The 27610-nt window shown below is 48.0% G+C and overlaps 1 protein-coding gene across 1 annotated transcript in view; it reads left to right on the top strand.

The window, feature by feature from the left end:
* The window catches only part of LOC144828452 (ranBP-type and C3HC4-type zinc finger-containing protein 1-like), a 540072-nt gene that overhangs the window by 201366 nt on the left and 311096 nt on the right, over positions 1 to 27610 (top strand). The window contains exon 7 of the mRNA XM_078686629.1: positions 5199 to 5353. Within this exon, the coding sequence (XP_078542755.1) occupies positions 5199 to 5353 (155 nt within the window). The remainder of the gene's footprint in view (positions 1 to 5198; positions 5354 to 27610) is intronic.

Here is a 27610-nt window from a genome sequence, read left to right as displayed (position 1 = left end):
CACATGTCTGTTGGGCCGTTAATCTCACTCTGTTTGGGATACGATAGCGCAGGTGCTGTCTCAGTTGCCGCCTGAAGGGATGCAGCGAAGTTCACCATCCATTGTGGGCTGGACGATTTCCACGTCAGTAGCCCTTCGTCGCAACGCCTGGATGAGATCAACTGGCTTTGCTGGGGATGTCCAGAATACCATCATGGACATGCCTTTTGGTGGCCGTCGCCTTTTTGGCGACAAAGCGGACAACGCCCTAGAGCGTTTGAAGGATTCACGGGCTACAGCCAAGTCCTTGGGCCACTCCAGCCGCCCTGCGCAGTCTGCTTTTCACCCCTTTTGTGGCTAAAGAAGGGGTGGCCCACTACTTCCCACCCAGAGCGACAGGCTGCAGCAAGTTTCCCATCCTTCGCGGGGACGTGGAAACCACCGCTGTGGTTCAGGGGGCCAGCAGAAGGGCCAGTCCACCAACGTGTCCCCTCTGCTGCAGCCTCCAAACCTTCCTAGTCCGACTTTTCAGGCCCATCAAACGTCAGTGGGCGGCAGGATCTGCCATCACCTCCTCCACTGGTGCATCATCACGTCGGACAGGTGAGTTTTGCAGATAGTCCGAAGGGGCTACTCCCTCCCCTTCGAGGCTATCCTTCCAGCTATTCCACTGCAATACCTTCGCATGTCGGAGGATCACCTCGGCCTTCTCCAACAGGAAGTTATGGCTCTCTTGGCCAAAGGAGCCATTGAGCGCGTTCCTGTCCCAGAAGTAAGTTGTGGTTGTATTCCCACTACTTTCTGGTTCCCAAGAAGGACAAGGACCTGCGTCCTATCTTGGATCTCAGGAACGTCAACCGCTTCCTCAGGAAGGAGAAGTTCAAAATGTTGACGCTTGCTCAGGTCTTGTTAGCCCCCAACTTGGAAGACTGAATGGTAGCGTTTGACTTGCAGGATGCTTATTTTCACATCCCCTTCCTGCCGGCGTTACCTGCGTTTCACGGTAGGCCACAGGCACTATCAGTTTACGGTGCTATCCTTCGGCCTTACCAGTGCCCCTCGGGTGTTTACGAAAGTGATGGCGGGGGTCGCAGCTCATATGCGCAGATCGGGGGTTTCAGTCTTCCCCTATCTCGATGGCTGGCTGTTGAAGGCGGGCTCGCCCCAGGCAGTCGTCTCCACCTCCAGACTAGGGCCGACCTGCATTTGCTGGGGTTCTCCATCAATGTGCCGAAGTCACACCTGATTACCTCTCAGGAGCTCCTCTTCATCAGAGCGGTTCTGGACACAATGCAGTTTCAGGTCTATCCTCCCGAATAGCGAGTCCAGGACATTCCGGCTATGATTCTGATATTTCAGCCTCTATCCCGGGTTTCGGTCCTTATGACCCTGAGGCTGCTGGGCCACATGGCCTCCTGCATCCTGCTTGTCGATCCTGTAGGTGGCATATGCGGGCTCTGTAGTGGGACCTGAAGTTCCAGTGGGCGCAGCATCAGTGGAATCTGTCCGATTGCATCCGGATCTCAGAGGGCACTGCACGACAATTGCAGTGGTGTCTCACGAACCAGGATTGGGTCAACGGCAGATCCCTCTCCCTTCCCCAACTAGAACTCACAGTGGTGACGGACGCATCCCTTGTGGGATGGGGCGGCCACAAGGGAGAGGCGGAGATCAGATGCCTCTTGTCCCCTGCGGAGTCCGGGCTCCATACTGATTCTGGAGCTCCGGGCGATCCGTCTTGCACTCCAGGCATTCCTTCCCACTGTCCGGGGAAGAGTAGTGCAGGTGTTCACGGACAAAACCACTGCCATGTGGTACTGCAACAAACAGGGCAAGGTGGGGTCGTGGACCTATGTCAGGAGGCCCTCCGCCTATGGACATGGCTGGAAGATCAGGGCATATCCATGGTGGTTTGACACCTGGCAGGTTCACTGCACTCCAGGGCCGACGAACTCCGGTGCAATTGCATGATGGATCACGAATGCCGTCTTCACTCGGAGGTGGTGCAAGGTCTCTTTCGACAGTAGGGAGAGCCTTGGTTAGATCTATTCGCCACCGAAGAGAATGAGCAATGTCAGTCATTCTGCGATTTGGAATTTCAAAGGCGGCACTCGCTAGGCGACGCTATTCGTTGTAAGTGGAGTTGCGGTCTGTTGTACGCTTTTCCGCCTATACCACTTCTGCCCAGAGTGCTGAAGAAGATCAGGCGCGACCGGGCCCAAGTCATCCTTGTGACTCCGGATTAGGCACGAAGATTCTGGTATCCTGAGCAACATGGCCATCGATCCTCCGACCCGTCTGCCTCTTCGAGAGGATCTTCTGTCGCAGCAACAGGGGACGGTCCTCCACCCAAACCTGTCCAGCCTCCACCTCCTTGCGTGGAGATTGAGCGGTGGTAGTTCACCTCTTTTGACCTGCCTCCCGAAGTTTGTGATGTAATCTTGGCAGCCAGGCGTCCCTTCACTAAGACAGTATACGCCTGTTAGTGGAACAAATTTGGGGCATGGTGCACAGCAAAGGCCCCTCTCTGCCCCTCTTTCTGAGGTTCTCTTGTTCCTCCTTTCTTTGGCCAAGCAGGGCTCTGCTCTGGGCTCTATAAAGGGCTATCTCCCGGCCATCTCTGCCTTCCTTCGGCTTCCAGATCAGCCTTCTCTTTTCCCCAGTTGTAAATCGTTTCTTGAAAGGCATAACTCATCTATTTCCTCCTATTCCCTTTGTTATGCCTCAGTGGGACTTGAATCTAGTCTTGACTTATTTAATGTGCGCTCCCTTTGAGCCGCTTCACAACTGTCTTTTGAGATTTCTGACGCTTAAAACTGGTTAGCATCACATCTGCCAGAATAGTTAGTGAGCTCCAGGCTCTTTCATCTAAGCCTCCTTTTCTGTCTGTCCATCCGGACAAGGTAGTTCTCAGGACTAGGCCAGCCTTCCTGCCCAAGATTGTCATTGCCTTTCACTTCGGGCAGACCATCACTTTGCCCACCTTCTTTCCGCATCCTTCGAAAGAGGAAAAGAGGCTTCACCGTCTGGACCCAAAATGTGCTCTTTCCTTTTATCTGGATCGCACCAAACAATTCCGGGTGGATGACCAGCTCTTTGTTGGGTACATGGGCGCCAAGAAAGGTTGGACTGTACACAAATGGACCATCTCCAGATGGGTCGTTTTGTGTATCAAAGCCTGCTATTCCTTAGTAAAGAAAGAGCCTCCAGTGGGGCTGCATGCCCATTCCACTAGGGTGACGGCAGCCACTACTGCTTTGGGACGAGGAGTTCCTCTAAATGACATCTGTCAGGCAGCTACGTGGGCATCGCTGCACACGTTTACGAGACCATACTGCCTCGACAGCCAAGTCTGGAGAGACAGCTTCTTTGGCCGTTCTGTTCTCCAGGACTTTCTGGTGTGAACTTGTTTTCCAGACACAACTCCGGGGTTGGTATGCTGGGGTATCTATTCTAAGGTAAGGAATCTATAACTAACTGTTTCTTTCAGATGAACTAGTTACTTACCTTGGGTAACGATATATCTGTATGAAACATAGGTCAGTGATAGATTCCTTATCGCCACACCCATTCTCCCCGTTCTGCGAACTAATTTCTAGGGTTAAGGCTTTCATTGTCCTAGTTTTGTGCACCAGTGGTCAGTCTTGCATGGCTCTGTGTTTCTGGCGCGGAAAGTCGTGTACAGAATGGACATCAGCGCACAAGGGCGGAGTTTAAGTAGCTAACATGACGTCATCCCGGTGACACAACGCAAACGACGAACGTGGAGCCAATCGACGTCACCTTCCGTTGCACAGAGGTACTGCTGACGAAAAAACTTTCCGGATCCAGTCTGACGCCTGGGGGTAATTCTAAGGTAAAGAATCTATAACTACCCTATGTTTCCTACAGATCTATTGTTACCTAAGGTAAGTAACTTGTTCTTTACATCCCATACCCTGTTTTGGGTAGACTCATAGGAACGTGGGAGATATTAGAAATACTACAGACCTCCCAGAGCATCTCTTGCAAGATATATACATGGGCATATACCCTGGACCATCATCATAGTACACAAACACACCCCTTCCTACATTATAACAATTAGTGTTTGTACCATATGTACCTTGTATGAATTAAAATTCTCATCATAATTATAGATAGCAAAGAAATTATGAATTGTATTTCTCTTTCCGAATTGATAGCTTATTTTCCTAATATTCCATTGTATCTCTAGACTCCTAGCGAGGGCTCATCTCGGGCAGAACGAGTTGGGTAAATTACAAGTAGCCACATTTGATGAACCCAGTGCTTTCATTCAAGGCATTGGTATGTGTTGAATTTGAAACCAAACCTGGTTTTGCAGGACCAGGGACCTAGCTTAGTCATTTCACAAGAACAGGTTTGCCTGTTAGCTGCTGTTAATCACAAGCTGCCTGGGAGTAAAAAGTTCACCTTTAATCTACAGTTAAATGTGGAGAAGGAGGCACGTGACATCATGCTAAAAAATAGAATAAATTGGTATTTTTGCTGAAGCTAAACAAAAATTTGTATTGAATGAACAAGCTCGTTTTAAAGCCAAATGAAGATTGCTGCTAAGTCAACACACATATGTGAAGGCGTAGTGCTTATGTTGATTCATGACACCGTCATAGCATATAGGGTTGTTACAGCACATTACAGCATGTTTGGTTTCAATGAACTCTTTTCATGTGGCTATTGCATTGCTTAAGACAGGCTTGGGCGTTGTTTTTGGATTTAGTGTGTGGTTTAAAAATCTAGGTGGACGTTGATAATGTATGTGTGGTAATCTATTGTTGCCAGGGTTGTGAGGATTTGTTAGAGGTAGTTGTACGAAGTCTGTAAGGACTAATATTACTCTGTGGGTGTCTGGTGCCTAAGGTTTTCAGCATGGAATGGATACATGGCAAGTAATTTATGTTTGATGTGCTTAGCCAACAATGGGAATGTGCAATTTAAAGTAGAAAGCCTTTGAGGGATTCGAACTACAACAGTTCATTCCCATTGTGAGTGTCGAGTAGGTTATTGTCAGTGTTTTTTTTATTTTTTATTTCATATATTTTTATCCTATTTTGTAAATGTTAAGGTGTTTAAAATAAAAGTTATCTTTGGGATGTTGGAAAATGACCTAGAATTGATATATTGGCAGACAATAAGTTATATTTACATTTCTTTTGAACAATTACTCACTTTTACTGGTTTGTTTGGCACTCTTCTAGCTAACAGCAGGAGGGGGAGTGATGGCAATAGGCAGTCGGATGTGAGAGACCTCACCCGGTTATTAAACCTGGACCGACTAACGTTGGGCAACAATTTGTTGAATCCTCCTTCTGCCAGACCTCCGGCTGCAGTCTTGCTACCATCACCTGTACAGGTACATATTGGCTAAGGGCTGCTGGGATTCTAATCATGATACTGGGTTAAGCTTGAAATTTAACTGTGTTGGGTGTAAAATGTGTAAGCACCTTTTTTCATATATATTTGAGCAATGTTTTTAGCTGTTTTCACTGAAACTATTTCGCTGTGGAATATTATTAATAGTTGACGTGGAAAACATATAACTTTCACCTCCTGGAACAGCCCTGATCTCCTCTAGTTGTGCATTGTTTTTGCTCCTCCATGTGCTGCTGGGCTTCTCTTTTATGGTAACGGTTGGCATGCTGAAACCTTTGCCTTAGCCAGTCTCCAATCTCTGCCCCTTTGCATTCCTTGCACACCACTCTACAGTGGTATCTCCCTCCCACACTTGCCTCCCTGTTTCACTTCCCCAGTCATCCTAAACACAGCATGTTGTTCTTGTTCTGATCAGCTGTTTGAGAGCCAGGTGCTGGTGCTGTATCTGGCAGCGAATTACCTTGTGTGGAATTTTCTGCTACTTACACATTGTGTGCTTACATCTCCTGTCCATATAGCGGGAACTGGCTTATCGGTCTTCTAAAAAGTTGATTAAGAGCAAGCAAAAGAACATCAAAGCATCCACTGCTTTGCGTGATTCAGTTTGTTAAAACAACTACATAATCCATACACACCTTGGGGGTCACATCCTTATACTACAAATCCATGCGTTGGTTTACTACATACTTATTTAAATATTTATCATATGTGGATGTAGGAGTCATTCAAATGGAATGTTATACCAATATATAATCCTGTATGGCCAACATTGATATATTCAGTACATGAAGACTGCTCCATTTTACATTTATAAACATAAGGAAAGTTCCTGTGTAGGGATAAGTCAAAGGGACTGCTCCTTTTAGGAGCAAGGGTCCTCACACACCCCAAAGGGTTTCATGATTCATCATTGGGTAGCTCCTCGTTGGGACGGTGCTGTAGTGCCCAGCAGCCCCCCATGAAGGGGCATTTTGCTGGAGTTCTTTTCTTTTTGCTGGTGTGAAGAGTAAGGGTGGATGACTGGGTGTGAGTCGAACAGGAAGGGAATGTGTGTTAAAAATGACTAGAGGGATCAAAGGCTATTTTAATCTCTGGATCCCAGTTAGTGTGAGTCAAGGGTCAACATGTTTCATGTATGTTGCTGTCCAAAGGGATCATGGCATTTCGTCGGTACTAGTGAACCTACTCACACGTATGCACATTTAGAGTGCTTACAAACCATTCCCTGCATACATTGCTTCTGGGGTCATATCAAAGCTTGCGCTGCCGGTGCGGGAGAGGTAGGTTGGCAGCCCTAATCGAGCATAAACCACTGACCATCGGTACACCTATTAATCGTCCGCCTTGACTGGTTAGAATGCGGCCATCGCTCCACGGAGCTCTGGTATGTGTCCAGAAGGTGTATTACATACCTTTGAAATGTATATAGGAATGGTTCGTATACACACTAAATGTACATCCCTCAGTTAGTCGATAAAGGTTCACTGGTCCTGACGAAATGCCATGATCCCTCAGGACAGTAACAGGCATGAAACATGTTGAGCCTTGACTCACACTAACTGTAGCCAGAGTAGACCATTGTATCTACCACTTGCACAACCCACGTTTTTAACCATGACAAAGGGACCCAGCGATTAAAATAGCCTTTGGATCCCTCTAGTTATTTTTAACACGCATTCCCTTCCTATTCTACTCACACCTAGTCATCCACCCTAACTCTTCACATCGGCAAAAAAAAAAAGGACTCTGGCAAAGTGCCCCTTTGAGGGGCCCGTTGGGCATTGCAGCGCCGCCCAACGATGAGCTGCCCAATGATTAAGCATGACACCTTCGGGGTGTGTGAGGGCCCTTGCTCCTAAAAGGAGCACTCCCTTTGACGTATCCAACTGGCAGACCTAGATCCCTACAAAGGAACTGCACACTCCTTATGTTTTTAGCTGATCCAGGTGCGCATGTGCTGGTCCTTATATAGCCCCAGTCCCTTCTCCATTGTTTGTGATCAATTGTACATTTATTCAGTATTTTCTTTTCCAAATCTGTTTTATTATTTTCATTAAGAACTTCAGCAGAGAAGTCAGGTTGTACATAATTAAATTTTACAGTTAGCATACATAACCACAGTAGCAAATCACGTTTGATGTCTTCACATATCTGTCTGTTCAAAATCAATTCTCCAGGCATTCCATTAAAACTTGTTCTAATACATATATTATTGCTCATCTTCTGAACTATCTTCATTACAATCTGGCGGTGACTCGCATATAACCCCCCGGTACCTATTCCACGCTGCCCATATCTTGCTCCATTTTTGGGGGCATCCTCGGTTGATAAATACCGTCTTTTCGGCCATCATGGCCAGGTCCATGTCTGTACACCATTTCGCCAATGACGGCAACTCCGCTGCCCCCCATTTCTGCGCTATATTACGTTTAGCCATCATTAGCCCCATTGTGGCCCATGTTTGCGCCGGACGCGTAAGATCATTGGGTTCCAATACATTTAGTAGGCACCTGCGCGGTTCTAGAACTAGTGATACCCCCTCCGTCTGCGACACTGTTCTTAGTATCTTTTTCCAGTAATCCGCTATCTTGGGGCAGTGCCACAATGTGTGGAAGAAGGTCCCTTCCTCCCCACACCCTCTAAGACAGTATGGATGCTGTGCTTTGCCCATCTTGTACAAAGTATATCTAGTGTGATATGTGTGGTGTAATATCTTGACTTGTACTAGTCTGAGTCGTGAGGGTATACCCACCTCTTTGGGTGAAGCCAATGCCTCCTGCCACTCCGTTTCCTCTAGGTCTCCTACATCACCCATCCACTTTTCTCTTAGAGAGGTTGTTGGGTCTGGTAAATTACTGATTAACTTACGATAAGTGAAAGATATGGCTCACTTTTGCATATAGTCCGTTAGTAGTCTATCCTCCAGCGGGGAGACCTCAGGCACTTCCGTGCCCTGCGGCAGAGCTGCTAACAGTGCATGTCTAATCTGTGTATAACAGAAAGCTTCAGACGGTGCAAGCTCGTACTGTTGCCGGAGTTGTTCAAAGGGGATCACAGTCCCTTTGTCCCACAAGTCGCCCACTGTGGAGATGCCTATGGTGTCCCATTGTTCAAAGCCCTTGCTGTTCCTAAGTTGTCCCAGTCGTTTAGTATCCCAGAGCAGAGTAAGCGGGTAATGACTCCCTTCCCTCCCAGCCGTGTCTGTGCTGTGTGCCATATCATGACTGTGTGCTTTGTGGGTCCTATTAGCTTTAAGACCTGGCCTTTATTATAGAGGGCTGCTAGTATATTTCCTGTACCCAGCTGAAACCTGTCTGCCCTGTATGCCAGGTCGGCCTGGGAGCCATGTATCCACTGATTAATGACTTTTAAGTGCGCCGCTCAATAATACAACTGGATGTTAGGGAGTGCCACTCCTCCGTCGTACCATCCCCGGTTCAGCTTCGCCTGAGCTATACGTGCCGGTTTATTGCTCCATAGCAGCGTGGAAACCTGTGCCGCAATTTGCTTAAAATATTTCAGAGCTACAGGAAGTGGCGTGTTCTCAGAGCATATAGGAATCTGGGCAGCGCCATCATTTTGAACAGTGCCGCCTTCCCCAGCAATGTCAATGGAAGCGATTCCCAGTGCGTCACATCCCTCTTCAGCCGCTCCAACGGGGGTGCCAAGTTTTTGGAGAAAAAATCCTCAGGGCTAGTCGTGACGTGAATGCCCATGTATTTAAATGAGTTACGTGAATTTAAGAGCGGACAACCAGCGGGGAGGTGTGGTGTGGGGCCATGTAGTATGTACATAACAGACTTGGTCCAGTTGATAGTGTATCCGGATATCTTTTCAAAGCTTTCACAGATCTTAAGGAGTATCTGTATAGAGTGTCTGGGGTTGGTCAAATACACTAGTATATCGTTCGCGTGAAGGGAGATGCAGTCCTCCCACCCATCCGTCCACTGAAGGCCCCGTATCATTGGCTCCCCTCTAATCCATGCTGTCAAGGGTTCTAATGCCAAAGCAAAAAGTATTGGCAACAGGGGGCACCCCTGGCGCGTCCCCCTAGCTAGTGGGATATTGTCAGAGATGTGCCCGTTAGCCGTAACGTATGCCAGAGGTTTGGTGTACAAAAGGCGAACCCATGCAGAAAATATGGGGCCAAAGCCCAGATGGTGAAGGACCGCGAATAGGAAATTCCACTCCTCCATGTCAAACGCCATCCTTACGTCTAGGGAGATCACAACTGCTGGTTCCTGTAGGGATGGAATTGCAGTGTTTCTGCCCGGCATAAAACCAGATTGATCTGGATGGATTAAGTGCGTGAGGTGCGGTGCCAGCCTAATCGCCAACACCTTTGCAAGTATTTTGTCTTCTGCATTGATCAATGAGATTGGGCTGTAAGAGGTGCAGTCAGTCGTAGGTTTCCCAGATTTAGGAATTGCCACAATAGTAGCTAACCGTTGGTCAATTGGCAGCTCCCCTCTCTCCAGGCTGTCGGTGTACTTTCGCAATAAATGTGGGCTAGTGATCCCCGCCGTTTTCTTGTATAATTCGATCGGTACCCCATTTGGTCCCATTGCTTTGCCTGATTGCAGTGAGCGGATCGCGGTTTGCAGTTCCTCCACCGTGAGATCAGCCTCAAGCTCTAGGGCTGCCTCCGGAGTAAGCTTGGGCATTACTATGTCTTTAACCACATCCCCTGCTGTGCTGGACAGCAACGAAAACGGGTGTGGTCATGACGAGCTCAGCTCATCATGAGCACCTGAGAGGTATATGCCATGACGAGCTAAGCTCGTCATGAGCATGGAAGGGGTTAATAGAGGCTCTCGCGTCCTCCTCTGTCATCACAGACGCTGACGTATAGACTTTCTGAAAATGTCCTGCTAACGTTCGTACTATTTCCCGTGGATCTGTCGTCATCTGCCCATCCTCTGTATCTGTGCTATTCCCTTGGTGCCCTGTTCCCTCTTGTCTAGTCAGGCCAGGAGCTTTCCAGCTTTGTCCCCTATGTCGTATATTTTATGTCTAGTGGCCGTGAGCTTTGATTTTGTCTCTTCTCTCAGATGGTCTCTGTACTGTTGTTGTTTAAGTTGTTGCGCATGAGATGATGCTAGTGTGGGGTCCGCAGAGTGTTGTACCTCGGCTGCATGCAATTCTAGTTCTAGGTCTAGCATTTCTTTCTGCTTCTCTCGCTTGTACCCTACAATAGAGACTATAGCTTGTCCCCTAATGACGGTCTTGTAAGCCTCCCATAAAACTGATGGAGAGCTAACTAATGGCGTGTTGTCTGCAAAGTAGTGTTTTGTGGCTTTGAGGATCTCTTTCCGAACTTTCGGCACCTGCAAGTAGCCTGGGTAGATAGGATAGGTCCGCCTAAGGGTCTCGTGGTGATATGAAAAAGTTAACATTATCGGCGAGACTGTTAACTGAGGTCAGGAAGTAATCTATTCTGGATAAACTGTTATGGGTGCCTGAGTGAAAAGTATATTGTCGTGTCGTGGGGTGGTGGTGTCTCCTGAGATCAGTAAGCCCTAGCGCCTCTATGAAACTCTGCAGACGAGAAACCCCAGGCGTCTGTGTCCTCACTGGGTACCTGTCTAGGGTTGTTATCCATAGTGGCATTAAAATCCCCCCCAATTATAAGTTCCCCCTCTGGTAGAGTAAGCAGAAACTCGCCAAGGGCAGGGAGCGCTATCGCATGCAGGGCAGGGGGGACGTATGCGGATACCATATTGACCGGTTTGCCCTCCCATTGAACCAAGAGAGCTGCAAACCTCCCCTGATCTCCTTCATAGTACATCAAACGAAAAAGGATGGAGTGTTTCCGCATCAAAATGCCTACACCTCTGGAGCCCCATGAGAACTCCGAATGAACCACCATCTTGTATCCCCACCTATCCAGTGCCTTACACGCAGTGCCAGTGAGGTGTGTTTCCTGCAGGAGAGCCAACGTTGGGGCATAGCGCTTTAGAGCCTGCAGTACTAGGCCCCTCTTGATTTTATCTCCCAAGCCGTGCACATTCCACGTAAGTAACAGGGGTCAACTCTGAAGTGTGTTCAGCTGGGATTAGTGTCGCAATATCCGCGGTAGCCATGGGAAGCAACCATTAAATTGCCCGTGTATTGTGCCCGCAGATCAACTCGTGGGTATGCTGCCAACCTTTTACTGCCGTTGTAAACTAAAACCATGAACATTGAAAACCCTGTGTACCAACCTGTTGTCCCACCCTGCCTCCCTGCCCAACTGACTCAGAACTGCCCGCCTCCCCAACTTAGCAAAGTGCTCGATCCCAACCCCGAAAAAGTACTTGCGTGAAGGGGGTAAGAAGTCCAAGGAGAGGCGTAGTCCTTCCCTTCCCCCCCAAAAACTGCTGCAGCTTAGCGTCCAAAGCAGGCGCGACTGCACTATATTCCAGGTGCGTGTCTTCACACTGCGGTTATTTTCAAAACTAAAGGTCTCCCTTAACTTTGTTCTTCAGCTTCATTCTGTTGTAGTTGTTCTTCCTCAGCCCGTCGTTGTTCTTGGTCTTCAGTTTCCTCAGTTATGCCATGGCGGCTTTGGCTTCTGTTCCTGCGCTTGGACCCACCTACTTGTCGTCAGCCCTCGAGCCAGTCGTGCGCCTCCTCAGGTGTGTCAAAAAACCATGTCTTGCCATCCGCCACAACTCTGTTTCGCCGGGAATAGCATTGAATAAGGCAATTCTTTGGCTCTCAATTATTTTTTGACCTCCATGAAGCTCCGGTGGGGCTTAGAGACCGCCATTGTGTAGTCCGGAAAGAAAGACACTGCTGAGTTCTAGATTCGGATCGGTGGTGCCAGTCTGGTGGTTTGTAATTTAGAGTCTCTATCTCGGAAGTTGAAAATATGGGCAAGTACAGGTCGGGGGGGCGGGTTTGGGCTTCCCCTCAGGGACTCTGTGGGCTCTTTCGACTGAAAAGAAGGTTGATAATCCCCTGGGTTGGAGCCTTGATTTTATAAGATCCTCAACATATAGGTCCATCGCCGAGCTCCCTTCGCTTTCAGGAATTCCAGTAATTCGTACGTTATTTCTGCGGGAGCACCCTTCCTTGTCGTCCAGTTTTGCCGCCATTAGTTTGTTCTCCGCCTCCAGCCGGGTTACTGTTTTCTGCAGGATTGCTGTATCTTTCACTAGAGCTTTGGTGACTTGTTCGACTTCAGTGACCCTGGCTGTCATTTTTTGGAAGTCCGCCTTTAAGAAAGATACATCTGTTGATTTTGTCCCCACTGTTGCTTGGACATTGGTAAGGGCTACCATTATGTCCTCCAAGGTTACTTTTGGTGCGCCCTCACCCCCTGGGGTCTTGTCCGATGGTTTCCTTCGCTCCGGCGGTGGCAGGACGTCCTTTCCGTATGCATATTTATCTAACTTGAACTGGGTGGCCGAAGACCGTGGGCCCCTGCCCGCCATCTCCCCCCCCCACCCCTAACTGTTGGTGCACCCCGGTACAGGCCGCTGCTTACCGTAGAGGTTCTTGTTCCACGCGGCGTACCGGTGTTCTCAGGGCGCCTCTTGATGTTGTATCACCACCGGTAGGTCAATTGCTGGGGGTCGTTGTTCGCCCAGTACCTCTGCAGTCCTGTACGATTGTCAGCCTTGTGCCCCTAATATAGCGCCATTGCTGTCCGTATTACAATTTGGCGTCACTACGCGGCCACTGGGCGTGGATAATTGTGTCTCACCGCCCCCGCCTTCCAGCCAGGATCTCAGACACCGTTATTGGGATGGGGGGGTGGTTACGTGTATGTGCTTTTCACACCGTGATGGGGGGGGGCCCTTTGTCTCCAGCACTGTCCAAAGTTCGGGTCTGCCGAGTAATTGAGTCCCTGGCTTCACGGCTGTGGGCAGGCCTCACCTAGTGTCTGGTCTCCTTGGGGCCTAGATCACGGGCTGGTGATCTGCTATGGCAGCACTCCCACACGGGTCGTCTCTGCTCCAATGCCCCCCATTCCACCCCCTAGCTTGTCGCCCAGGGTGTCTTTTGTGTCAGCGCTATTTTGCGCCGTAGGATCACACCGCTCCAGCGGCCACCGGTTTTGAACCTCCATTGGGCGCGGCGGATGGGATCGCGGGGAGGCTGAGGCGCCGCCCGGCTCCCGAGGAGCTCCTCCGGTGTCGTAGGTTTCAGGGCCGCACACGCTAGCTCCCGCGCCCCCGCTGCCATAGCGTCCTGCCGTGGGTGTGTCCGCCAATCGAGTCCCCAGCTTCAGTGGGGTCTGTAGGCCGCTGCAGTCCGCACTCGGCTAGCACGCGTTCCTGGCTTTGGATTTTGACCGGAGTTGTGCCTGCAGACGTCGCTCGCCTCCGAACACCAGCGAGAGCCCCTGGAGCATAAGTTTGTGACCGATAAGTTATCGGATTGATGCGGAAGGCTACTGCTTCCCCCGGAGCTCTTCTAAGCAGCAGCCATCTTGCTCGGCTGCTAACCACTCCCCCCATTTATTCAGTATTGACAATTGAATGTTAAGTAACTGAACACAAGAAATTGACACTTCTATCGGAAAGAAAATGACTCTGGACTCAAAAAAGTATGCAAATAAAGGGAGGACATGAGTCCAGATGTTTGTAAGCCACTGGTTTTTCAACCTCTATTGTAATTGGGAGGTCATCATCAGGACTGGAAAAACAATGGATAGCACTCATAGGCTGAAAAATAAAATAATGAGAGGTTTGTTTGTGGGGATGTGAGGCTTGGTCGGCCAGAATATAGGTGTTCCCGAAATAATAGCCTGGAAAAGGGGAGACTTGTACTGTGCTAGCTGGTACTGTGATTGGATTACCTGTAAAATGAAATAAGGCTTGCAAGGGGGTAAGGAGAACCATGAAGAAATGTATTATGGGGAAAGGGAATTATTGAAAATCCTAGTATTAGAAAAAGCAATCTTTGAGTCAGATACCACAACAATGTTAAAGCAGCATTGGAGAAATTGGGGAGAAAAAACTATTAACTAGTTCAATTGATTTGAACATAACAAAAAGTCTAACTTAGTGTTGATAGACGTAACAAATGAAAACTAAAGCGAGAACTTACCGATATCTCTTGGAGGATTACTATTGAGAATAGACCTTCCTATAATAGAGAGGAAGACCGATCCTCTTGGATTAGATATACAGAACCAACATGTATACTGTTCTCCGAGTCCATAGTGGAATCCGACAACTCTGACCCACTTGAGGGCGCAAGCAGAGGTCAATACGACCTGCGAACAACTCCTTTTTGGGCCCAAGTCCAATGAGGAAGAGGTTTTTACAGACACAAATACCCCTCTGCATATATGAAGGAGGACCTGGCAGTTTGGGCTGGACTGTTCCTATTAGAGCAGGGTGAAGACTGATTTGAATACGGCTGGGTCCAAACTGAGGTGGCATGGTAATCAAAATGCGATGAACTGAGATGCACCCATGAGTAATTACTAGTGACTGAGATAAATTCAACCCATAACTTGTTTGTGTACTTTAGTGTGAAAATCTGATGATGGCCTGTGATAGAGATTATACTTTTCAACCTTTTTGGCTGGATGATTGACTAACACAATAATGTTGTTAGGTTGTAAAACTAAATGAGTGATTTGATATTACTTTTCCATGATTTGTTGAGGAGTCCCAGCATCTCATCAAGAAATAATTCACAGCATATGGATTATACTATGAGGTACCAGTACTTAGATTATTATTTTTATTCTTACAGATTATTAATGTTCGAGGCATATGGGCTGCAGATGGTACATTTATGAATAGATCGCCATCTGGTGTTGGGCTCGGATGATTGCACTTGTTTTTCTTCTGGAGAAGTCTTTGTCGTCATAGATGACTCCTCCTCTTGGTGTTAGTGCGCATGGGCATCGGCTCCATCCTTAGATTGTTTTTTTCCGCCATCGGGTTCGGATGAGGATCGAAGTGCTCCGGACCGACTTCAATAAAGAAGGTTATATTCGGCGCGTAACCCTTTCCAATTCGACGGTATTGTTATCGAACGCGACTTCAATTCCATCTCGACGCGTTTCGAAGAACGACGACTACGAGAAGACCAGCTCGACGTAGTCCAGCCCGGAGTCCATGGAAAGGACTCCATTCAAAAAATGTCCAACGTGTGGTGCTAAGTTCCCACACAAGGACCTACACGAAGTGTGCAACCTCTGCTTGTCCCCTGAACACGAATCCAGGGACTGTGAGGCCTGTGCAGCATTTTCTTCAAAATCGACGATTAGAAACCGTCGAGCCCGAAGACACGAGGTATCGAGAATGCAGTCACAAGCAATCCCGGAGCTGTTCGAGGACCAGCACCCAGAACAGGAGGAAGAGGAGGTCGACGAAGCGGGGTCAGAAGTGGACGAGTCCGACGTCGAGGAAATCGACGTCCAGCAAACCGTGAGTGACGACGTCCCTTTACCAAAGAACAGACCCCGCACGGTGTCGACCCCGCCCTCGAGCCCGGTCAGACAACCGAAAAAAAATTCCGACGTCCCGCCTTCGGGCCCGGCAACGAAACCGAAACACTCGGTCTCCCATCATGGTGGTTCCGATAGACGACCCACATCGACACCGAAGCTCCATGTCAAAGAAAGCTCGAAGTCGAAACAGTCCATGTCGACACCGAAACACGTTTCGACGTCGAAAACACCCTCGACATCGGGGACATCGTCGACACCGAAAACATCGGATCCGAATAAAATCTCGGTGCCGAAAACACAAATAGACAGTCAGAAGAAAAAACACCTTTCGGACCCGAAAACTGCGGTACCGACACAGGAATATAAAACAGATCCTAAACAAAAGACTCTGTTTATTGATCCACAAACTGGCAAGGTAGTCACAGAACTACCTAAAAAGAGGAAGAATGAACAGTCGGACGACAGGACTCATCCGAAGAAGAGAACAATGGGGACAAATACAACTCCTCCCCATTCTCCAAAACCTAGAGACACACCCTCTTCTCCTCTTCCTCACAATAGGCCAAATATTCCTCCCACACGACCATCTACACCTACAACAGATGTAGAAAGTGACACAGGGGAGGGAGAACATCCTGGGGATGATGAAGACACAATCCCAGAGGAGGCAGACCCATGGGAAGAGTACAATGTAGGGTCAGATAACGATAACGACCCTGAACTGTATCCTTCAAAACCTTCACCTCCTGATGATAATACTGGTTTTGCGCAACTCATTAATAGAGCAGCAAGATACCACAAGGTAGAACTACATGCAGAACCTCAAATAGAGGATTTCTTATTAGAAACACTACCTACTACACAAAGAACATCAGGAACACTACCAATGCTTAAGGGCCTTCTCACTCACACATCAGAAATATTCAAAGACCCGGTGAGGGCTAGGGTACTGAACCCAAGGATTGATAAGAAATATAGAGCAGCTCCAAAAGACCCAATATTCATTAAAGGGCAAATTCCTCTAGACTCACTAGTAGTCACAAACGCTCGTAAGAGAGCAAACTCTTTATCTACAGGAGAAGCTCCACCTCCTGACAAAGAGTCTAAGCTAATAGATGCCTCTGGTAAGAGGGTAGCATCTCAAGCGGCAAACAGCTGGCGCATAGCTAATACACAAGCACTACTTGCAAGGTATGACAGAGCGCATTATGATGAGTTAGAAAAACTCATCACACATCTCCCTAACGAACATCAAAAGAGAGCAGATCAACTCATACAGGAAGGGAAGTTAATTACTAACACTTCAATCAAGTGCGCCCTAGACGCGGCAGACACTGCAGCAAGAGCTATAAACACAAGCATCATGTTAAGGAGACATGCATGGCTCAGGGTTTCAGGGTTCAAACAAGAGGTACAAACATCATTACTGAACCAACCTTTTGATGAGAAAACACTTTTCGGCACAGGGACAGATGAGGCCTTAGAAAAGATGAAAAAGGATACGGAAACGGCTAAATCAATGGGAGCATTGCAACAGCCGACACAAAGAGGTTCCTTTCGTAGGTCCACCTATAGAGGAGGATCCAAAAATACAGGTACAAGCCAGCAACAAACCTCTTTTACACCTACATCACCCAGAGGCAATTCTAGAGGTAGTTACAGAGGTAACAACAACAAGGGTAGAGGTCGCGGAAACAACAACAACCGCAACTCTCCAACCCCAAAGCAGTGACTTCATACAGCTCCCCCCAGACCATATAACACCGGTCGGGGGACACCTATCACAGTTCCTACCTGTCTGGGAAAACATCACATCAGACAGGTGGGTGAGACAAATTATCCAACATGGTTATTGCCTGGAACTCACATCTACCCCACCAAACATCCCCCCCAAACAGCGTCCAATGAAACAAGATCACCTGACACTGTTAAAAAAAGAAGTACTATCCCTACTAGAAAAGCATGCCATAGAGAAGGTTCCACAGCACCAACAAGGAACAGGAGTATACTCACTATACTTCCTAATTCCCAAAAAGGACGTGTCTCTAAGGCCAATACTGGACCTGAGACCTCTCAACGCATACATAAATTCGGAACATTTCCACATGGTCACGCTCCAACAAGTACTTCCTTTACTGAAGAAAGGGGACTTTCTTTCTACACTGGATCTAAAAGACGCTTACTTTCATATCCCAATTCACAAAGCCCACAGGAAATACCTCAGGTTTGTGGTAGAAGGACAACATTATCAGTTCAAAGTCCTTCCGTTTGGTGTCACAACGGCACCAAGGGTGTTCACAAAATGCCTGGCAGTGGTGGCAGCTCACCTAAGAAGACAACAAATACATGTCTTCCCATACTTGGACGACTGGCTAATAAAGGCCAAGTCACAAGAGGAATGTCTTCAAAACACACAAAAGACAATTCAGCTACTACACCAGCTAGGGTTCACAGTGAACTACACAAAGTCACACCTACAACCAAGCAAGGTTCAACAATATCTGGGGGCTACTATAGACACAGAAAAAGCCAAAGTATACCCCAATCCAGTCAGAATCCAAACAATGCTTACAATCATTCAAAGATTCCAGCCACAACACTCACTACCAGCAAGAGTGTTCATGCAGCTATTAGGGATGATGTCATCCTGCATACTGCTAATACCATATGCCAAACTACAAATGCGTCCGCTACAAGAATGCTTAGCGACACAGTGGAATCAGGCTCAAGGACAGATTACAGATCTGGTGTTGGTAGACGACCGCACACACCGCTCTCTGAAGTGGTGGAACACAACAAACATTGCCAAGGGGCGGTCGTTCCTAGAACCGATTCCACAGGTGACAATAACAGCGGACGCATCGCTCACAGGATGGGGAGCACATATGGAGAAATACACAGTACAAGGAAGGTGGAGTGTGCAGGAAAAAAGACTGCACATCAATCATCTAGAACTACTAGCAGTGTTTCTAGCATTGAAAGCCTTCCAAATACATGTTGCCAACAAAGCAGTCCTGATCAGAACAGACAACATGACAGCAATGTATTATATTCAAAAACAGGGGGGTACGCACTCTCTCCAACTATCCAGACTAGCACAGGAAATCTGGAGATGGGCCATTCCTCAAAACATCTATCTGTTAGCCGAACACCTACCAGGAGTCCAAAACCAGATAGCAGACATCTTAAGCAGACAGTCGGAACAAATACACGAATGGGAACTGCACCAACAAATACTGCAGCCATTCTTCCAAAGATGGGGACAGCCAGAGATAGACCTCTTTGCCACTCATCAGAACGCAAAATGCCAAAGCTTCGCGTCCAGGTACCCACACCACCTGTCACAGGGCAATGCGTTATGGATAAATTGGTCCAACAAATTTGCATACGCTTTTCCCCCTCTCCCACTAATCCCATTAGTGGTCAGGAAGCTGCAACAACACTCAATGACCATGATACTAGTAGCACCCACGTGGGCAAGACAACCGTGGTTCACCACGCTCCTGCAACTCTCACAAGTGCCACATCAAAAGCTAAGAATTCTACCCATGCACCTTACACAGAACCATGGAGAAATAATGCACCCAGATCCCACACAACTGAACCTAGCGATCTGGCTCCTGAAATCCTAGAATTTGGATACTTAGATCTACCCCCAAATTGCATGGAGATAATTAAACAAGCGAGACGTCCCACCACCAGAGCATGCTATGCAGCTAAGTGGAAGAGGTTTGCTATACACTGTACTACTAATAATATCAACCCTCTGGACGTATCAACAAGGGAGATTATTTGCTACTTACTACACTTACAGCAATGTAATCTCGCGTACACATCTATCAGAGTACATTTAGCAGCTATAGCAGCGTACGTACAAAACAGGCAGCATATATCACTGTTCAGAGTGCCAGCGATAAAAGCCTTCATGGAAGGCCTTAAAAGAGTCATTCCACCAAGATTACCACCTTCCCCGGTCTGGAACCTCAACGTAGTACTCACCAGACTAATGGGACCACCTTTCGAACCTATGCATAGGTGCGAGATACAATTCCTTACATGGAAGGTGGCGTTCCTTATAGCCATTACCTCACTCAGGAGAGTAAGTGAATTACAGGCATTGACAATACAAGAACCATTCCTACAGTTACACCAGAATAAAGTGGTTCTTAGAACAAACCCAAAGTTCTTGCCTAAAGTAATTTCAGCATTTCACATCAACCAGCCAGTGGAGCTACCAGTCTTTTTTCCAAAGCCACAGACGGTAGCAGAAAGGGCTCTACATACACTAGATGTCAAAAGAGCCATTTTGTACTACATAGAAAGGACACAAAACTTCAGGAAAACTAAACAACTATTTGTAGCATTTTCCCCAACACATAAGGGCAATCCTATCTCTAAAGCAGGCATCGCTCGATGGATTGTAAGATGTATACAGATATGTTACATTAAAGCAAAGAGAACATTAACTGTTCCTCCTAGAGCTCATTCTACACGAAAGCTAGGAGCATCTATGGCATTCTTAGGGAACATTCCCCTAGATGACATATGTAGAGCAGCAACTTGGTCTACACCACATACATTCACAAAGCACTACTGTGTTGATGTACAGGCTACACAACAAGCCAGAGTGGGCCAAGCTGTATTAAAAACTCTATTTCAAACAGTTGCGACAGACACTGGTGACCACCGCTAGGGAGGTAACTGCTGTACAATCTATTCATAAATGTACCATCTGCAGCCCATATGCCTCGAACGGAATTTCTCCAGTATTAGGGGTGTCTTTCATAGATTCACATGCTTGAATATCCCCCGTCGTCGAAGTGGGAGTCCCACGGTACATAAAATAGCAGTATATATGCATGTATACATGAAAAATATAACTAATAAAATATACATACATATAGTGCAGTAAATTGTAAATTCCAAAAGTACCATAGAACACAATAGGCCCATTGAAAAGCCTAAGGGAGAACTCACTTTAGTAGCATATCAGAGTCATTATGTGTTGGATCACATTCCAGCCAATCAGGCTGTAGCCTCCTCTAGAACCTTCTCCTCAGAAGCCCAAGTCCTCAGATTTTCTACCGCACGTCGTGTGAAGGGAGTCTCCCTGAGCTCTGCTCAGTTTTCTTCAACTTTAACTGTTTTTTCTTCAAGAAAATGTCTTCAAACAAGAAATCTCTGTTTAAAGCCTGCCCTTCATGTGGTAAACTGCGCCTTTTCCACGAGGATCCACACAGTAAATGCATTTACTGTCTCTACCCAGACCATGAGGTGAAAAACTGTAAGTACTGTCGTACTTTCCCTCCTAAGACTCTGAGAGATAGAGAGGCCCGTCTCCTTCTGTGGCTACAGAAGTTGAGAACTTCGGAGTCTGTGGTTTCTGATGTGGAGAGCCTGTCATCTTTTGCTTCAAAGTCCTCTCAGAAGCGTGGGTCTGAGACCGAGGCTCCTTCTCCTTTTCTCAAGAAGAGGAGACTGTTGGAGTCCTCTAGGATTGTCTCCCCACAGGATTCGCTTCAGGGCACGTCTACGGGACCTGGTTCTCTGACGTCTGCGCCCAAAGCCTTACCTACCAGTAAGAAATCTGGTTTTGGCTCGTCGACGGGCTCGTCGTCGCGCCCGCCGACGTCTTCAGCGTCGACGAAATCCATTTCTACCACCTCCACGTCGACGACGACATGTTCCATGTCCACCGGCGCTACGTCGACGACGACCACCTCGTCGACGGCGACCTCGAAGGTGAGACCCATCTCTTCAGTGGTGAAAATCTCGTCGACGACCGGCAAGGATAGACCGTCGACGACGAAGCCGTCGACGCATACACCGTCGACGAAAACCAAGCCTCCACTCAGCGCCCCGTCGACGACGAAGCCGTCGACGCATCCTTCGTCGGCGCATCCATCGTCGACGAAGACCAAGCCTCCACCCAGCACCCCGTCGACGGGCCCGTCGACGGTGCCCCCGTCGACGACGTCTCCGTCGGCCAGCATTACTTCGTCGACGGCCTCGTCGACGACTCTCATACCGTCGACGCCTTCGTCGTCGACGGCCAAAGCTCCACTCTCGTCGACGAACAAAGCCCCGCTCCCGTCGACGGGCTCGTCGACGGGCAAGGAATCCTCGTCGACGAAGAAAATCCCGTCCAAGTCGCCTCAGGGCGTTGCTGACGGTGCCGCATTTACGCCAACGGGCTCGTTGGCGTCGCACCAACCTCTACCGAAGACGGCTTCCATCTACACAGTGGTTACTGCTTCTTCTTTGCGGACCATACCACTCATCCAACTGAGTCCTGTGAGGAGTGGTGCTCGTCTTCCAGACAAATTATTCCAGTCTGGTGAGGAAGAATCCGGAAACGATTCGGAAGTGGAAGGATTATTTAAACAGGCAACAAGTCCTTCGGATTTGAACATTAAGTGCCAGGAATATAGTGACGAGGGTGAGGTGGTGGACAATGTCGAAGATGGGACTGACTTGTTTCCTGTTGATACGTCCGAACCGGTGCCTTCAGAGCCTGTTACCCAGATACCTCTGTCCTTGGTGATGAACCTTCAGCACATGCTGGATGATTATAACCGCAGGTTTCCATCTTCTACTCCTGCTTCTCCAGCACCGCTGCCTCCTCCGCAGCCTCAACCGCAACTTCCTCAGGCACCTACACCAGTTTCACCGGCTTCACCGGATGGTACTCGCCCTGACACTGGAGATGAGGATCCGGATCCTCACAACACAGATGACGACGACAATGACGCCGGCATGGATGAGTGGGACGATTATAGGGCTCAAACACCTTCCACTCCGCCCACCTCGCCTCTACATTCGCCCCCAGTGGACATGGCACATTTCCACAATTTGATGATCCGGGCTACAAAACGGTTTCATCTCAAAGTCGAACAACAACAGCATGAAAGTGATTGCTTTCTATATGACTTTAAAGACATCTCACAGAGGCAATCCCACACTATACCAATCGTGGAATATATTTGGAAGGAAGGCCTTAAATTGATGGAACGTCCCAATTCTGTTCCTGCGGTCTTACCCAGATTGGACAGGAAATACAAAGCACCGGCGTCTTCTCCGGCCTGCTTAGTGTCTCAACCGAAGGCAGATTCGGTAATTACTCAGGCTGCGCAAAAAAGATCACGCAATCCTGCTACGCCACTCACGTCTCCTCCTGATCAGGAAGGCCGCAAATTGGATTCCATAGGGAAGAAATTCACGACCATGGCGGCTACTACAGTGAGGGCGGCAAACACTCTGGCTATTCTGGGCCGTTATGACCGCCAGATGTGGTCCGAGATTGCTGCATTGATTCCTCAGCTGCCTGAGGCTATCCGGACAGAAGCACAGGCGATTATTCACGAGGGAGAGTTGATTTCTTCCGAAATCATTGAGTGTGCACTCGATATTTCCTCCACGGGATTTCGACAATTGGCGGGGGCTGCAGTCTTGAGGCGTCAAGGCTGGCTGCGCTCTACCACTTTCCGTCCTGAAGTACAGGCAAGAGTCCTAGATTTGCCTTATAACGGAGAATTATTGTTTGGCAAACATGTGGATGATGCCCTTGAGGCAATAAAAAAGGACACTGACACTGCGAAATCCCTGGCAAGCCTACAATACAAGAAACGGCCTTTTCGGGGTGCACGGGGTAGGGGCGGAGGCTCCTCTACTTTTCGTGGCTCCAGTCAATATCGTTCATTCAACACATACAACGATAACAGACAGCGGGGTGCCTATCAATCTCAAACTCGACAATCCACCTCCAGGCCTTACCAAAGGAAATCCACTTATAGAGGTGGATCAAACACCAAAAAGCAGTGACTGCCTCAGACCCTTCCTTTTGCCGACCGTACATCTTGGAGGTCGCATCTCGAAATACTTTTACAAATGGTCTACAATCACCTCCGACCAATGGGTCCTGGACGTTATATCCAAAGGACATACCCTGGAATTCACAAAATTTCCACCCAATCATCCACCTTCGGGGCCACCACCCCCTCATTTCAAGGACCTTCTGGCCCAGGTGAATTTAATGATCAAAAAAGGAGCCATCGAACTAGTGCCGCAAGGTCAACGCGGCAAGGGGTTCTATTCCCGTTTTTTCTTGGTCAAGAAGAAGTCGGGGGAATGGCGTCCAATATTGGATCTACGAGCTCTAAACAAATTTCTAATTTCAAAAACTTTTCAGATGTTAACCCTGATCCAAATTCTGAATTTTCTCAATCCAAGCGAGTTCTATTCCACAATCGACCTTCAGGACGCTTACTTCCATGTGCCAATCCACCCCAGACACAGGAAGTATCTCCGCTTCACGGTCGGACAGCTACACTTCCAATTCAAAGTCCTGCCATTCGGCCTCCGCTCGGCACCAAGGGTTTTTACCAAGATCTTGGCCCCCGTAGCTGCCTTCCTACGTCTCCAAGGTATCCAATTTTACCCATACCTGGACGACTGCCTCATCAAGGCAAGCACTTTTCACCAGACGGAGCAGCACACTCAAGTTTGCGTCTCCCTTTTCCACGCCTTGGGGCTTTCAATCAATTGCCAGAAGTCACACTTTCAACCTTCGCAACGCAGAAATTTTCTCGGGGCCTTGCTAGATTCTCGGCAGGGAAAAGTGTACGTTTCCCGGGAAAGACAGGACCGCATGTTAATGATGGTGCGCTCCCTCCAATCAAAACTGTCCGTTTCTGTCCGAATGTTCAAATCATTCCTTGGCATGGCATCCTCGTGCATCCACCTCATTCCAAATTGCAGATTGCACATGAGGACTCTCCAGGAGGAACTGGACAGGCAGTGGAAACAGGTGTCGGGGTCCTTCGAGGACAAGGTCCTTTTAACACCTCGCATACAGAAAGCGCTGGAGTGGTGGGCTCACCCTCCACACATCTGCAGGCCGTTCATTCCAGGACGAACCCCCAACTCTGACGCTTACAACAGACGCGTCTCTCGAAGGCTGGGGAGCGCATCTCGACGGCATGTCTGTGAAAGGGAAGTGGACAGCAATACAACGAACTTGGCACATCAATCGTCTGGAACTCTTGGCGATTTTCTTAGCCCTCAAATCTTTCCAGAGGTTAGTGCGGGGACACACTTTGCTGGTGAGGACGGACAACACCACCAGCATGCACTACCTCAACAAGCAGGGCGGCACGAGGTCTCTTCCACTTTCTCAACTAGCACAAGAAATATGGGATTGGGCGATCCAACGTCAAATTCATCTCACAGCCATTCATGTGCCAGGTGTGGCCAATGTTCTGGCGGATTCACTCAGCCGAGCGTCATCAGACAATCACGAGTGGGAACTCAATCAACCCACGGTCGAGTACATCTTCCGGCGGTGGGGCCAGCCACGGATGGATCTTTTCGCGACTGCTGTCAACAAGAAATGCCCACGCTTTGCAAGTCGGCATCCCCACAGAGAGTCGAGCGGGAATGCATTTTCGATCGATTGGTCGAACGATTTCATCTATGCTTTCCCTCCACTTCCTCTGATCCCTCGTTTGTTACACAGGATGAGGTTCCAACCTTGTCGCATCATCCTGATCGCACCCAAGTGGCCGAGACGTCCATGGTTCACGGACCTGCTCCTCTTCTCGCAGTCCGATCCGTTGCCACTCCATCCTCTGCCGCACCTCCTCACGATGCAGCAGGGACAAATTTGTCATCCGGATCCAGCATACCTTCAACTCCATGCCTGGAACCTGAGTACAATGAATTTGCACGATTAACTATTGACAAGGACTGCAGGGAGGTGTTAGCGCGGGCTCGCGCTCCCTCCACCATAAAAACGTACCAACTCAAGTGGAAACGTTTCTGTGTCTGGTGCCGCACCAAGGATTTGGACCCAATGACTGCAAAACCTGAACAAATTTTACCTTTCTTTTTATCCCTGGCAAAATCAGGTCTGTCCCACTCAACTCTTAAAGTGTTTCTGGCGGCGATTTCCCGTTTCCGCCATGATGGTTCCACATCTTTATGTTCTTCAAGGATCATTAAACAATTTTACAAGGGCCTTTTTAGGATGTTTCCACCTATCCGTCGCCCTCCGCCTGCCTGGCGTTTGAATTTGGTCTTGTCTCAACTACTTCTACCACCATTTGAACCTATTCACTCGGCAACTCTTAAATTTCTCACGTGGAAAGTTGCTCTTTTACTCGCCTTAACGTCCTCAAGACGTGTCAGTGACATCCAGGCGTTTACCATACAGCCTCCTTTCCTAAAATTCTCCAAAGAGGCTGTGACATTACGAACTAATCCTAAGTTCATCCCGAAGGTTCCCAGTGACTTTCATCTCAACGAACCTGTAATTCTGAAAACTTTCTTTCCTGCTCCGCAAACTCCAGCTGAGCGGTCATTGCATTCATTAGATTTGAAACGTTGTCTCAAATTCTACATTCAACGAACTGCACCTATCAGAAAATCTGATCAATTGTTTGTGGCATATGGTCCAACTTGCAAAGGACAACCTGTTACCAAGCAGACTATAACCAGGTGGATCTCCTCTACCATATCCTTCTGCCACCAACGGGCTGGAAAGCCCCTTCCTGCTCCTGTTCGAGCTCATTCAACTAGAGCAGTGTCTACTTCGGCTGCCCTTTTTGCGGGGGTACCCTTACGCCAGATCTGCAGAGCTGCTACTTGGTCGAGCAGCCATACTTTTACTAAGCACTACTGCCTGCAATCAACAGACGCCGCGGATGCGGCAGTGGGTCAAGCGGTGCTGCGGAATCTTTTCCAGTAAAGGTGAGCCTCTGTTGCTACCCACCTCCAGTCATAAAGGTTTTGTTTTCTAGTAATAATGTTTTGGTATTTATTGCTTATTACCATATATATTTACCTTCTTTGCTTGATGTATTACCTTTATGACTTATGTGATCATTTACTGCTTTCTACTCTATTCAAGCATGTGAATCTATGAAAGACACCCCTAATACTGGAGAAGAACTATAGTTACTTACCTGTAAACTGTGGTTCTCCAGTATTGGTGTCTTTCATAGATTCACATGCGACCCTCCCATCCTCCCCTCAGAGGCTCTCTTCTCCTCAGGCACTTTTACTTACTCTGTGCTACGAAAATCTGAGGACTTGGGCTTCTGAGGAGAAGGTTCTAGAGGAGGCTACAGCCTGATTGGCTGGAATGTGATCCAACACATAATGACTCTGATATGCTACTAAAGTGAGTTCTCCCTTAGGCTTTTCAATGGGCCTATTGTGTTCTATGGTACTTTTGGAATTTACAATTTACTGCACTATATGTATGTATATTTTATTAGTTATATTTTTCATGTATACATGCATATATACTGCTATTTTATGTACCGTGGGACTCCCACTTCGACGACGGGGGATATTCAAGCATGTGAATCTATGAAAGACACCAATACTGGAGAACCACAGTTTACAGGTAAGTAACTATAGTTCATGCTACTTACCAGTATGCATCTGTTCTTGGCATAGAGGGCTGCAGAGTGGTACATGCCCTCCCTGCCTCCCCGGAAACCTGTGTCTGTCCCAACATTATCTTATTTAGATAAATTTACATGGGCATATCTTTATGTATTATACTACACTACTCCATCTAACCCTACTATGGCAAAACAATCTAAGGATGGAGCCGATGCCCATGCGCACTAACACCAAGAGGAGGAGTCATCTATGACGACAAAGACTTCTCCAGAAGAAAAACAAGTGCAATCATCCGAGCCCAACACCAGATGGCGATCTATTCATAAATGTACCACTCTGCAGCCCTCTATGCCAAGAACAGATGCATACTGGTAAGTAGCATATTCCTTCTCATTCATTTATGCAAAAATTAAGATTTAAGAAGACTGC

The sequence above is a fragment of the Lissotriton helveticus genome, chromosome 4_1 (genome assembly GCF_964261635.1).
Source record: "Lissotriton helveticus chromosome 4_1, aLisHel1.1, whole genome shotgun sequence".
NCBI lineage: Eukaryota > Metazoa > Chordata > Amphibia > Caudata > Salamandridae > Lissotriton > Lissotriton helveticus.
Note: the sequence above shows the minus strand (reverse complement) of the source record. Positions and strands in the feature narration are given on the sequence as shown.